At 46.0% G+C, this 12,881-nt stretch overlaps 1 protein-coding gene across 2 annotated transcripts in view; it reads left to right on the top strand.

Moving 5' to 3' along the window:
- Nucleotides 1-12,881, top strand: part of LTBP1 (latent transforming growth factor beta binding protein 1) — a 365,237-nt gene that overhangs the window by 183,457 nt on the left and 168,899 nt on the right. Inside the window, exon 5 of one of the 2 annotated variants that reach the window (XM_044292462.1) lies at nt 9,996-10,163. The exons of the other annotated variant lie outside the window; for it this stretch is intronic. Within the exon in view, the coding sequence (XP_044148397.1) occupies nt 9,996-10,163 (168 nt within the window). The remainder of the gene's footprint in view (nt 1-9,995; nt 10,164-12,881) is intronic. 2 annotated transcript variants of the gene reach the window in all.

Here is a 12,881-nt window from a genome sequence, read left to right on the forward strand (position 1 = left end):
AATTTTATATTTTTACTACACTTTTTCCAACCTAAAGCACCCCCCTAAAGCGGTTTACGGAGTATATTTTATCAATGGGGCCGCAGCAGCGCTGTTAGTACGGGCATGAGCGCATATTGCTGCTCCTGCCCATGCTCCCTGGAGGATTACTAACTCCTGGAATAGCACATGGGTACCCTGTAACCCTGTGCTATGCCAGGATTAGCTGAGTGGAGCAGGCTTCTGCCTGCTCTGCTAAGCTAAGAGAGCTGCCATGCAGATTTCTTAGCTTAGTAGAGCAGGCAGAAGCAGGAGCCCGCTCCGCTCAGCTAATCCTGGCATAGTATATGGGTACAGGGTACCCATGTGCTATGCTGAAAGTTAGTAATCCTCCGGGGAGCACAGGCAGGAGCAGCAATGTGCACTCCTGCCCATATTCAGTTCTGCTGCTGCCCATTGATAAAATGCACCCTGTACTCCGTACACCACTGAGCTGTCAGTGGTGTATGGAGAACTGAGTTTTAAGCGCACCGTAAATGGGGAGCTTTAGGTAGGAAAAAGTGTAGTATAAATAGAAAATTAATTAATAAAGTATATTGGAGATAGTTTTATTAGGGCATTAGGGACAACATATTAAAAGTTTATATAAAGGTTTATTTACTCTTTAACGGGTTAACATCTGTACTTGCTCTGCTTCCCTTGCCTCCCAAACTGATCATTCACCCACAATTCACTGCTAAAATCTATCTTGAGAGAATAGTGGATTACCACTTCACTGAGAGATCAGGTTATATGCTGCACATAAGTCTATGGAGAAGCAGTAAACTGGTAGAGGAAGATAGCAGTACAGGAACACAGATACTGCTGAAGGCTCTAGTAAGTTTTACGTGACCCCAGTGGTGGATTCACAGCTACACTTCTCAGGAAAATGCTGTATAATGTCCTCCATGCTGCTGCAGCTTCTGACAGTGTGCTACATAGAGATGAAGGCTCAGAATCTCCTCTCCTCTCCGTGTGCAGTGTATGGGAGACATTATGACAGCTTGTCTCAACCCACTAGCTAAGGGAGAACTGACAATTGGAAATAAAGCCTGCAGGGGGAACAACTCGTGAAAAATGCAGGATACAGTAATAGCCAGAATTATTGTTGTTACACCTAACAGCTTTTTCTGAAAAACCTCCTGCAATGACAGATGCACTAATATTATACCATGCATAATGTTAAATCCAGAGTGGTATTAAGCTAGTGTTAAATGGAATGGATGTGAGACACACATAATACGTGCTGCATTAGGTTGTGGCTTTTCCACATCAAGGGCCCAGGGAAAGATCTGTGATACCTTATATTGGAAACTAGCTTAGACCTTTAGGGTCCATTCACATGTCCGTAGTGTATTGCGGATCCGCAATACACCCGGTCGGCACCCCCATAGAATTGCCTATTCTTGTCCGCAATTGTGGACAAGAATAGGACATGTTCTATTTTTTTCTGGAGTCGTGGACCGGAAGATCGGGGGCACGCTCTGGAAATGCGGATGCGGACAGCACACTGTGTTCTGTCCGCATCCATTCCTACCCCATAAAGAATGAATGGGTCCGCAACTGTTCCGCAATTTGCAAACGGACCCTAAGGGCTCATGCACATGAACGTATTTTTTAAGTTTCTGTTTTTTTTACAGGTCTGTATGCGGAACCATTTACTTCAATGGGGCTTGAAAAAACTGAATTTATGCACTCCGTCTCTGTAAGTCCGTTCCACAAATAAAATAGAAAATTTCCTATTCTTGTCCGTTTTTTTGTGGACAAGGACAGACATTGTTACAATGAAATAAAACGGATGCAACAGGGACGTCACACCGTGTAAAGTAGGACATGAGGTGCCAACTGACCCACATGTGCTGCCATATGAGAGGGTCAGGAACTCATGGGTGTAGCCCATGATGTTTAAATTGTACCCCACTCGAGAATGGTGTAATGACTCACCCGGACATATCCATTTTATCTTGAACAGCAGTTTACTGAGATTGAGGCATGAAGCATACAGATATAGTCTCTTAGAGAGCGCCCAAACAGTTTGGTTACACATAATATTGTGGCTTTGAGGTGATGCACGTAACGCTTTGTGATCAATGGTATCAGAAGATACTTTATGTGTGGTTTGTAACATATAGCCACAGGTGTCTGCGAACAATTACAAGGCAGGCTCTACACTCCACAGGGCTTTGCCACTGGTTGCAGGAAAGTGTCTGTGCTCCATAGGCGGTTGCCACTGATAGCGGGGCACCTTTATAGTCCACACCAGGAAATTCAAAGTTAAACCAGACAAAATGCATTATAGGGCTACTGTAATATAATGATACCTTTTGTCTTCTGTATTCTGGGAAAAAAAGTATTTTAACTACATATGCAAATGACCACTTAAGTGCACTGTTGGCAGTCCCAAGCCACTGTGTGCACCCTTGCTCCTGCTGTTTCCACAGTCAGCCCCACTCTGTCCTTGATTGACAGGACCAGGTTCCCACATAGTCATCTCACTTGGTCCTGTCAATCAAGAAGGAGAGGGAGGGACTGGAGGAGCAAGGGTGCACAGAGTGGTTTGGGCCTGTCTTGAGTGCACTTAACTGCTCATCTGCATATGGATCACAAGTACTTTTTTTCAAGAATGAAGCCATGGATCACTAAGTGAAAGGAATCATTACATTCAGCTGAGCTAGCCCTACAAGGCATTATACCTGGTTTAACAGCAAATGTTGTTATTCACTTTAAAGGGATTCTGTCACCAGGTTTCACCCCTGTCAGCTAAACATATGCTGATGTTCAGGGCCTCATCAGGATTCCTAATGTGGGCTTCTAAATGTGATCCGTAGCCTTATTTTGCTAAAAAAACTGGTTTTACTAACCTGCCAAGGGGATGTCAAGGGATTCAAGGTGCCGTTCGTGCCCAGCGCCGCCTTTCCAGACTTCTGCACCGCCTCTTAATCCTAATCCTCTGTGCTGCCTCTCGCTCTCTCTCCCCCCTCCCCCCTCCTCCTGCTGTAAGATCTCGCGTGTGCGCACAGGACTCTGCCTGATGCGCCCGTGCGGACTTCTCGATTTGGCTTCTTAAAGCGAAGTGCGCATGCGCCGGCACTTCGCTCAACCCAGGTATGACCTGCACTCTGGCGCCAGCCTCTCAGAGCCCTGTGCGCACACGCAAGATCTTACAGCAGGAGGAGGGGGGAGGGAGGGAGAGCGAGAGGCGGCACAGAGGATTAGGAGGCGGTGCAGAAGTCTGGAAAGGCGGCGCTGGGCACGAACGGCACCTTGAATCCCTTGACATCCCCTTGGCAGGTTAGTAAAACCAGTTTTTTAGCAAAATAAGGCTATGGATCACATTTAGAAGCGCACATTAGGAATCCTGATGAGGCCCTGAACATCAGCATATGTTTAGCTGACAGGGGTGAAACCTGGTGACAAAATCCCTTTAATAGGCGTTTGCCATTAGCTAAAGGACAGTCTGCTTGCTCAACCCACAGTGCATCCCATGGTACACATTACTAGGACCACTATTCTCAGTCCTTTGTTAGACAAATATTGGGAGATTGCAGGTCCTAATGGGCTGGCTGGGTCACAGCCCAAAGTATCAGTTTTGGACCTACCACATTGCAATTTCCAGACCAGAAGTGTACTTGTGGCCACCAGTTACTTCAATGAAAGTTCTAGTTCAAGGATACTGACTGCTAAAGGGGGTGGTTATGTGATCTGACTTCCCTCATCCAGGGACCCCCCATGAGTCATTATATTCTCGCCTAGAAGAAATGCTTCTCCAGGGGAATGCCTCCATAATACAGCAGGTGGTGTAGTTTGCCATGATTTTATTTTATTGTATCCATGCATATGTATTCCAGTTGCATGTGTAAGGTTCCTTGTTCTGTGCGGAGTGAGATTCTCTACACAGGATATCCACTCCAGTGGTCACCCACAAAATATTTGGTTTTGGATTCCCTAACTGTTTGGCACTCAAGGGAGGAAATGAGTAAATGTCAAGTCACTTTTTCCTTTCCTAAACATCTCATCACTTCCTCCCACCCACTTTTGTGCTCCTTAACCTGTGGTAAGATCAGGCAATGCTTGTGTAGAAAAGGCTGAGCTCCTTCTTTCCACGGATGGAAAAGGTATCACCAATAGTCATTCATTTAGTTTCATATTTAGCATTCTCCCCCTCAAGGTGAGGCACTGTGCCAGACTACTCCTGAAGAGCTCTCAGTCTAGGAAACGTCTTGCTGAGAAGGATATGTACTATTATAACAGGGATGGGCTGGCTGGACATCGTGTCAGATACAGGTCAGCAATATCTGGAATGCAGGGTTTGCCCATCCCTGACCTACACCAGTAAGACAATATAATTGTTCAGTCATCTCACCATAGATCTTTAAGCCTATTTCTTTTTAAGCGTGACATCTGCAATCTATAGGACTACATTGGCATAAAATGCTGGTTTCATGAGATTTCCATGTGACTACAAAATATCAGGAAAAAATGTATAACAAATATCTGCGTGTAGCCCAAACTGAATAATTCACAATTGTGCTTATATGCAGTGTGTACAATACATACAGCTCCCATCTGTCAAACCTGAAGTGACAGTGTTAGTACAAAAAGCTTATGGTACGAAGGTAGGGCTAAATAGGAAAATCTAAATTTGTATCCTTTTTTTTGTGTGATTCGTAAGCGAGAACCATGTACACCTCAAACATGTCATAAACCTTTGTTCAAGGCCATATGTGACGTAACCATGATAGTATTAAGCATGACATGATGACGTGGTCACATTTACTGTGTCCAGTATGTTCACCCCAGGCTTAAAGGGGTCCCGTTAAGACAACAGGGTAGGGGTTAAGTATCTAATTGGCAGGGATCTGACTGTTGGAGACCTCACAAGGAGCCTGCGCTCCCCATTGGAATATAACCACTCCATTCAACTCTCTGGAACTGCTGGAGAGTCGAGCACTTGTGCTCGGTTATCTTCAGTAGTCGCATAGAGCTGAAATGAGCGGTAGCGTGAACGGCCACAGCTCCATTCAAACTGGGAAACATAGACCCCCAATCCCATGATAGGTGGAGACCCCAGCTGTTGGACCTCTGTGAATAGGGGATAAGTTGTCTTAATGGGACAGCCCCTTTAAATATAGAGGACTGCAACTGATGACAGTGTTGTGCTTGTTTGACCAGCCTGTGGAGTCCCTGGAGTACATTTACTAAGCTAACTCACAATTCCATCTGCGTAATATGTGTAAAAAAAAAAACTAAAAAAACTGACATACTTGGCTTGTATGACACTTATTATGTGCTTTTGACAGTTTTTCCACCTAAATGGACAGTGGGGTGTGGCATAAAGAAAGGGGCAAGTGGCTTAACAGGGGGATGTGTGGCTTACAATGTGATTTAGTTGCTAAAAATTGATCTAAAGTAAGTCGGCCAAGAAGTGGTATAGTTAGACAAAGTTTCTAAGATAAGCCAGATCTATCATATAGCATGAGCCACTGTGACAAATGGTGTATCACAGACATATTAAATATTTTTTTGTATGCATTATTAAAGAGGACTTTGATTTTTCATCCAAGGTATGTTCACACTGCTCTCCCCATCACCTCTATTATATATACACTATGTAATACTGATAAATGTCCTCAGTGAGGAGGCGTTTGAATAGGGTTTTAGCCGGCTACTTTCACACTTGCGTTCGGAGCGGATCCGCCTGGTGTCTGCACAGACGGATCCGCTCCTATAATGCCAACGATGGTATCCGTTCAGAATGGATCCGTCTGCATTATATTTCAGAAAAAAAATAGTCTGGACGTATCCGTTTGGCTCCGCACGGCCAGGCGGACACCCGAACGCTGCAAGCTGCTTTCGGGTGTCCGCCTGCTGAGCGGAACGGAGGCCAAACGGTGCCATACTGATGCATTCTGAGCGGATCCGCATCCACTCAGAATGCATTGGGGCTGTACGGATCCGTTCGGGGCCGCTTGTGAGAGCCTTCAAACGGAACTCACAAGCGGAACTCTGAACGCAAGTGTGAAAGTAGCCTAAGCATTTGCACTGCTGCTCCACTCATTGTTTATGGGAATGATAAAAAAACTGCCAAGTACTGTCTTCGGCTGTCTTCATCAGTCCCATAGACCAGTGTTCCCCAACTCTAGTCCTCAGGGCCCACTTGTCGGTCATGATTTGAAAAATATCACACCGAACAGTGATGTTTCTAGGACTGGTGAAAATTGTGAAAATGCGGTAGAAAATGGTAAAATGGTGTCAGCCCCCGCCCCCCCAAAGCAATATTTTTTTTGCCATATATGGCTATGTCGTACTACTGCCATAGGGGGGCATCCGTTAGCTCAGCAGACCCCCCCCCCCAAAGCTTAGAGGCCCAGCACCCCCTTTCCCCCTTGCTGGCAGCAGCTCACCTAGGTCAGGTGCACCCTACTTTTGCTGGCTGGCTGACTGAGACACCAAATGCTGTTTCTTCTGGTGACTGCTTCTTCGTGTGGTCATCGTGTTCTGACCTGTGCGGACGAGTCACAGGGGACGTCCATCAAGCTCCGCCCTGCCACCGCAGCACTGCTGACGTCCCTTCACGTCCTTCACTGAGCCTGCCGACCGGGGCTAAGGGGGGCTAAGCAGACAGATCACCGCCGATGGGGGGGGGGTTTGGGGGTGCTAGCAGACAGATCACCAACGGGGGGGGGATGCCAGCAGTCAGATCGCTTACCGGGCAGTGGCAGATCCAGAGCCTGGTCTCGGGAGGGGCACTTCCAGATTATTTTCTGTCCAACGCCACAAAACAATGGTGCTTACAGAACAGACTACACAGTGTAGAGGTATACTGTATATTGTGTGGCACAGTGTATGCTATATGTGTATAACATAAATATATTTCACATGAAAACTTACAATTACTTGGCCTGGCCCTTGGGGTGCCCAGACACCACTTCAACACTTTGGCTGGGGGATTCGGTGGAGCTGATGTTGTGTTTTATCCTAATGAGAATGATTAAATAATAAGGATTTGGAGAAGGAGTAGTGGGGTCGCAGTGCAGGGAGAGGCTGGTGATGCTACTAGGGGGCTCATACCATGGGGGAGTAATAAAGCCCACCATAATGCCCCCCCCCAGTAGAAATAATTCTCCTTATAATGTGACAGTGCAAAAAATACCCCCTTGTAATGCCCCCAGTTGAGCTAATGTCCCCATAGTGCCCCCATAATGTGCCAGTATAAAATACCCCTAAATAGTGGCCCCAGTAAATGCCCCCATAGTGCTCCTCTCCCTCCTTCCTTCTAGTACCCCCCATAATGTACCAGTATAAAATGCCCCCTATATATTGCCCCAGTAGATGCCCTCAGTGTCCCCATAATTTGCAAGTATAAAATACCCCTTCTTAGTGCCCCCCGTAGATGACCACATAGTACTCCTCTCCCCCCTTCCCCATAGTACCCACCATAATGTGTCCCAGTATAAAATCCTACTGTTCAAAGCCCCCCATATAAAATACCCCTTCTTTGTGGCCTCAGTAGATGCCCCTATAGTGCCCACCACTAATGTGCCTGTAATAAGTGCCCACCAATAATGTGCCAGTAATAAGTGCCCCCAATAATGTGCCAGTAATAAATGCCCCCATAGATTCCCCCCTATAATGTGCCAGTAAAATGTGCCCCTGTAGATGCCCCCCAATCAATTGCCAGTAACAAGAGCACCCCCCATCATGTGCCAGTAACAAGAGCACCCCCCATCATGTGCCTGTAACAAGAGCACCCCCCATCATGTGCCAGTAACAAGAGCACCCCCCATCATGTGCCAGTAATAAGAGCACACCCCCCATCATGTGGCAGTAATAAGAGCCTCAGCCCCCCCATCATGTGCCAGTAACAAGAGTCCCCCCAAACATGTGCCAGTAACAAGAGCTACCCCCCATCATGTGCCAGTAATAAGAGCTTCAGCCCCCCATCATGTGCCAGTAACAAGAGCCCCCCAAGCATGTGCCAGTAACAAGAGCTACCCCCCATAATGTGCCAGTAATAAGAGCCTCAGCCCCCCATCATGTGCCAGTAACAAGAGCCCCCATCATGTGCCAGTAACAAGAGCTCCCCCATCATGTGCCAGTAACAAGAGCCCCCACCCCCATGTGCCAGTAAAAGTATTGTATATAAAAAAAAAAAAAAACACTTATACTTACCTCCATGTCAGCGATGCGATGTAGGCATCTTCCAGCCTGTGTCCCGCGCTGTACAGCTCAGGTGGCGCGATGGCGTCATTGCGCCGCCTTCACCGGCAGCCTATCAGAGGAACAGGGAAGGGACACTCCTCTCCCTCCCCTGCCCCGCCGCAGCATCCATCTGTATCACTGTTCTGAGGACGGCGATACAGATGACTATGGAGATTAGTGCTTCCACAATGGAAGCGCTCATCTCCCTGTGCCCTGCCGCCACCGCCATCAGACTGGTGTCACCTGCACCTGCCGCACCCCCCAATGCCACAGAATGAATACCTGAGGTAAATCATGATGCATTGACACTAATTTTATCAACTGCTCAATACTAAGGAAATCCTGAAAACCTGACCGGCTAGAAGGCTATCTTCCACTTGGGACCGCTTTCTGTTAGCCAGATAAAATGCTGCAGCAGTTCACACTCTAGAACTACAGCACACTGCGGTTTTTGTCCGGCCGCCTCTAGGCATATTTGCCGTGCTGCGGCTTGACCTCCGGCCTGCCCCCATTATAGTGAATGGGGGCAGTGAGTGGTCCGGCGGCTTGATGGACTTGCGGTAGCACGGATCCGGCAGGCTGTTCTCCCGCCGGAACATCTTGCAGGAAAATAGCCTTAGTAAATGATCCCCAGTGTCTCAATACAGACAATCCATTTGAGGTAAAAATTGGATAGGTCCTTAGTGGGCTAAAGGGGACATATTGTCAGATTAGACCCAAGAGCTATCATCAACACCGTTCCTGCAAATGAATGAGCTGTGGTAGTTTCTTTCTAACGCCAAAGACGTTCGGGCGCTTGAGTGCTGTGGTCCTTTCTTCAGGAGAATGCTGGTGTCAGCTTGTCAGAAATGACGGCACTGAAAGTTCCCCTTTAATTATGGAAAGTCCATTTGGGGAAACGTTAGACTTCATTTACATCAATATATAAACCAGGTAGAGCACTTTCCATCCCTCCACACACAGTGATCTCTTTTTTGTAGCAATCACCGTTTCAACTTTGATGTGAATGTTCTTAAGATGAAGTCAGAATGACAAGAAAAATAAATCAGGAAAGGTCTAATAAGCTATTAGCGGTTGTCGTTTGGTTCTGCCCCGAATAGGTATAATGAATTACAGCCATATAATTCCTAAATCCGAAAGAGGAACTTTTGCCAAGAGGTAGTGAGAAAAAAAAATTGGACCCAGTCAGCTGCGTCACAAGCAAGATTTGATCACTCCCGTCTAGGGTGCCAGGAGATTTGAGACAGATGTTCTCAGACACGCCGCATGCCTAAAACATTTCCAGGGGACGGGCTCCAGTGAGAGAGAGGGAAGGAGAGTGACTTAATAACGGCAGAAACAGCTGGAGTATGCAGGAAGACACAGGGCTCTGTTCTCCCCTAGGTGTTCAGCCATCCTCTTTGCATTACATCTGCTTGTCAGAGCTGGCTGTTTAAGCTGTCATGCAGCATGCTCCACTTTTAATTTTTTTATTTTTTTTTGCACTTTCTCTCTCCCTGTGAATAAAGTGCAGCATTGTGATTACTAATCCCACTCTGGTGACTTGACTGTAAATGTGGTCTTGGAGTCGATCCCGGAGTTCTGTCTGTTAATCTCCCCACTCCTATTTCAGAGACATCACTGGATGCTGAGCGGAGACCCCTGACGAGCTGCCTTACTTCTCCCTCATATTGGTCTTTTTAATACTTTTTTTTCCCCCCCATACTTGGAGAGGAAATCAATGGATACCAAGCTGATCTGTCTATTTTTCCTTTTCTCTGTGCCTCCACTGGCAGTGGGAAACCAAACAGGGCGCATCAAGGTGGTCTTCACACCCAGCATTTGCAAAGTGACCTGTACCAAGGGCCGCTGTCACAACAACTGCGAGAAGGGAAATACAACTACGCTTATTAGTGAAAACGGCCACGCTGCTGACACACTGACTTCCAGTAACTTCAGAGTAGGTGAGTACTGTCACAGATGTCACTAGATATGTATGATTTCTGCTATGTTTTACAGCACACAGTCAGAGCGATTATAACTAGATGGACCTTTCTGGTCATTTGGGCAGAATGCTATTTACTAAGAAACTACTCGTGCACAGATACCTAGAAGAACTGTAGCGGTTACCTGTGCACCCGTCTATTTTCTGCCTGTTGGGGCAACTGTATGGGCAATGAATGTCGAATTGAGGGGGCCAATGAGAGGGTTAAGTGCCTTACCTGATACAGCCTACTACATACAGCAGAAGAATAATATGTAGAGGATGTTTAGCAATGATGTATGTCCTGTGTGCTGTCCATGCGGTAGTGACCCCCTTAATACACGTGTTTCCAGCCCCGACCAGCATCACTTACTGTACATATACTTAATGCAATAGGACGGGTCTTATTTGCTCTTTTTATTTCCTAAATCCTTCATATTGTTGGTTCATTCTCTATGTATCCTGTCTAGGTTTTCTTCATTCATTTTTCTTCAATGAGTCAGCGCTCCTGTAATAAACCACTGTGCTCTTCTTCGTCCCAGCTAACATTTACAGTACTCTCACTAGACGTCCTAAACACATTTCCCTCATATCCAGGCCCTGCCTGGGTTCGGTGTAGCAGACGTGTGCTATGAAAGTACAGTAGATGCTTCTCAATGTCAGTATATCGGTGCACAAGCCGTACAGCCTCACTGGTAATGGAGACAGAATGATAGACACAATAGATTTGGTTGGAAGTGTTGTGACACTGTTGGTCTACCATAGGAAGGTGCCACAAAAAGCAAATATGATGCTGGAAAAGTGCTCCATTTCTGTCAGCACCGGATGATAACTAGAAATACGATGCATAGATGGATATTGTAGCAAGTCTATTGATTTGTGTCCTTCATGGTGTACTGTATATAGCTATGTGTCTTTTAGTGGTATTCAGTCATTTGAATGGAACCATGCACACCCTATGGTACACGCATCAGCAATACCTCAATGCCAGCAGGTGCACAGCTATGAGGCTGGTTGTTGCAAGGTTTCTATTCATTTATTTTTATAGTGTTCACATTGCTTGTCTGATTCACTCAACGTCCACTGTGATTCAGCACATATTTCTGCCCATAGTTGGTTAGCTCGGCTCATAATGTCAGTAGCAGGTGGAGAAACAGATGGATCAAAGCAACGAGTCTAAGGCTACTTTCACATCTGCGTTTTCCCTTTCCGCTATTGAGATCTGTCATAGGGTCTCAGTAGCGGAGGAAAACACTTGAGTTTTTTCCCCCGTTCATTGTCGATGGGGACAAAACTGAACTGATGGGAACGGAGTGAACCATAATGCATTCCATTTCATTGCGTTCCCATGACGCGCACAAAAGTGCAGCAAGCATAGTTTTTGAGTGCGTCCCAGGATGCGGAGCAAGGCGGATCCATCATGACCCACAATGGAAGTTAATGGAGATGGATCTGTTGTCTCGGACACAATAGAACTGACTTTTAATGGTGTTCGTGACGGATCCATCATGGCTATAGAAGGCATAATACAACTGGTTCAGTTCATAATGGATGCAGACGGTTGTGTTAACATGACAGAAGCGTTTTTACTGATCCATGACGGATCCAGCAAAAAAGCTGGTGTGAAAGTAGCCTAGGAACAAGGGTAGTAACTGAATGTGACGCAGGATTAGGGCGTGCCTACCAGAGGAAATCTTCTTGGGGCCCAAACCCCATATCAACAATAAGTCTAACAGATTTAGTTTGACAGAAATAGACCCTCCATTGATCTGATATGGATGACTTATCCTAAGGATTGCACGTTAATAACGAAGTCCTGGAAAAAAACTTTAATTTCACTAACTTTCACTAACTTCTATTATTTAAATGTATCATTTTTTCTGTGTCCTCCCATAATTATTTCCGTAGCAGCTTCCTCCCCCCTTTTAAGGAACGTATAACTTCATTGATCCTGTTCTTCCTGGTTAAAGGGGTTGTGCCAAGATTTAAACATCCCACCGGATGGGCGATAAGTGCCTGATCGATCTTTTACCCCCTCCCCCATAGGGGTCGTTATGTATGCTGCCGCTTCATTCATTCTCTTGAGCTGAGTTTAAATATTGACCCAACCACGTTAAAGCAAATGAATCCCTCATCACGATCTTGGACTATTATCTGCAGTAATGCATCAGTAGTGCTGCAGATAAGTCCATTGTCAGGACCGCCGTGCATGCACACAGGAGTCCTCGCCATTATGTTAGTACAGCAGTCCTGACTTTGTATCTCAGTTCACATTTGAAAAGAAAAATAGCAATCTGGACTTTTCATGTGCAGTACTACTCCTGTATGACCGGAGTGCTGAATTCCTTTAGGGGTGGTTTGTGCACACAGCCCTTTTTGGAACGTTTTTGTGCTTCATTTTTCTGATGTTTTTGACTTTTTTTTTTATGTTGATGTTTGTTGAAAGCCAGTACTGAAATATAAAAAGCACAGCAAGCAATGCTTTTGGTGTTTTTTTTTTTTTTAAATGCAGCATGCGCTAGGTATGGTGATTTTTCAGGTATTTTCCCATAGGCCTCTCTGTTGATGCTTGTGGATGAGCCTCTGTGTAAACAGTAAACTGGACATGGGCTTTGGATGAGCCCCTTTTATGCTAATGGTGTTGGGGGGGGGGGGCTGTAGAGGTCAGACTTTCCACTGATATATTGATAGCCTATGC

The sequence above is a fragment of the Bufo gargarizans genome, chromosome 4, assembly GCF_014858855.1.
Source record: "Bufo gargarizans isolate SCDJY-AF-19 chromosome 4, ASM1485885v1, whole genome shotgun sequence".
In the NCBI taxonomy this organism is placed as follows: Eukaryota; Metazoa; Chordata; class Amphibia; order Anura; family Bufonidae; genus Bufo; species Bufo gargarizans.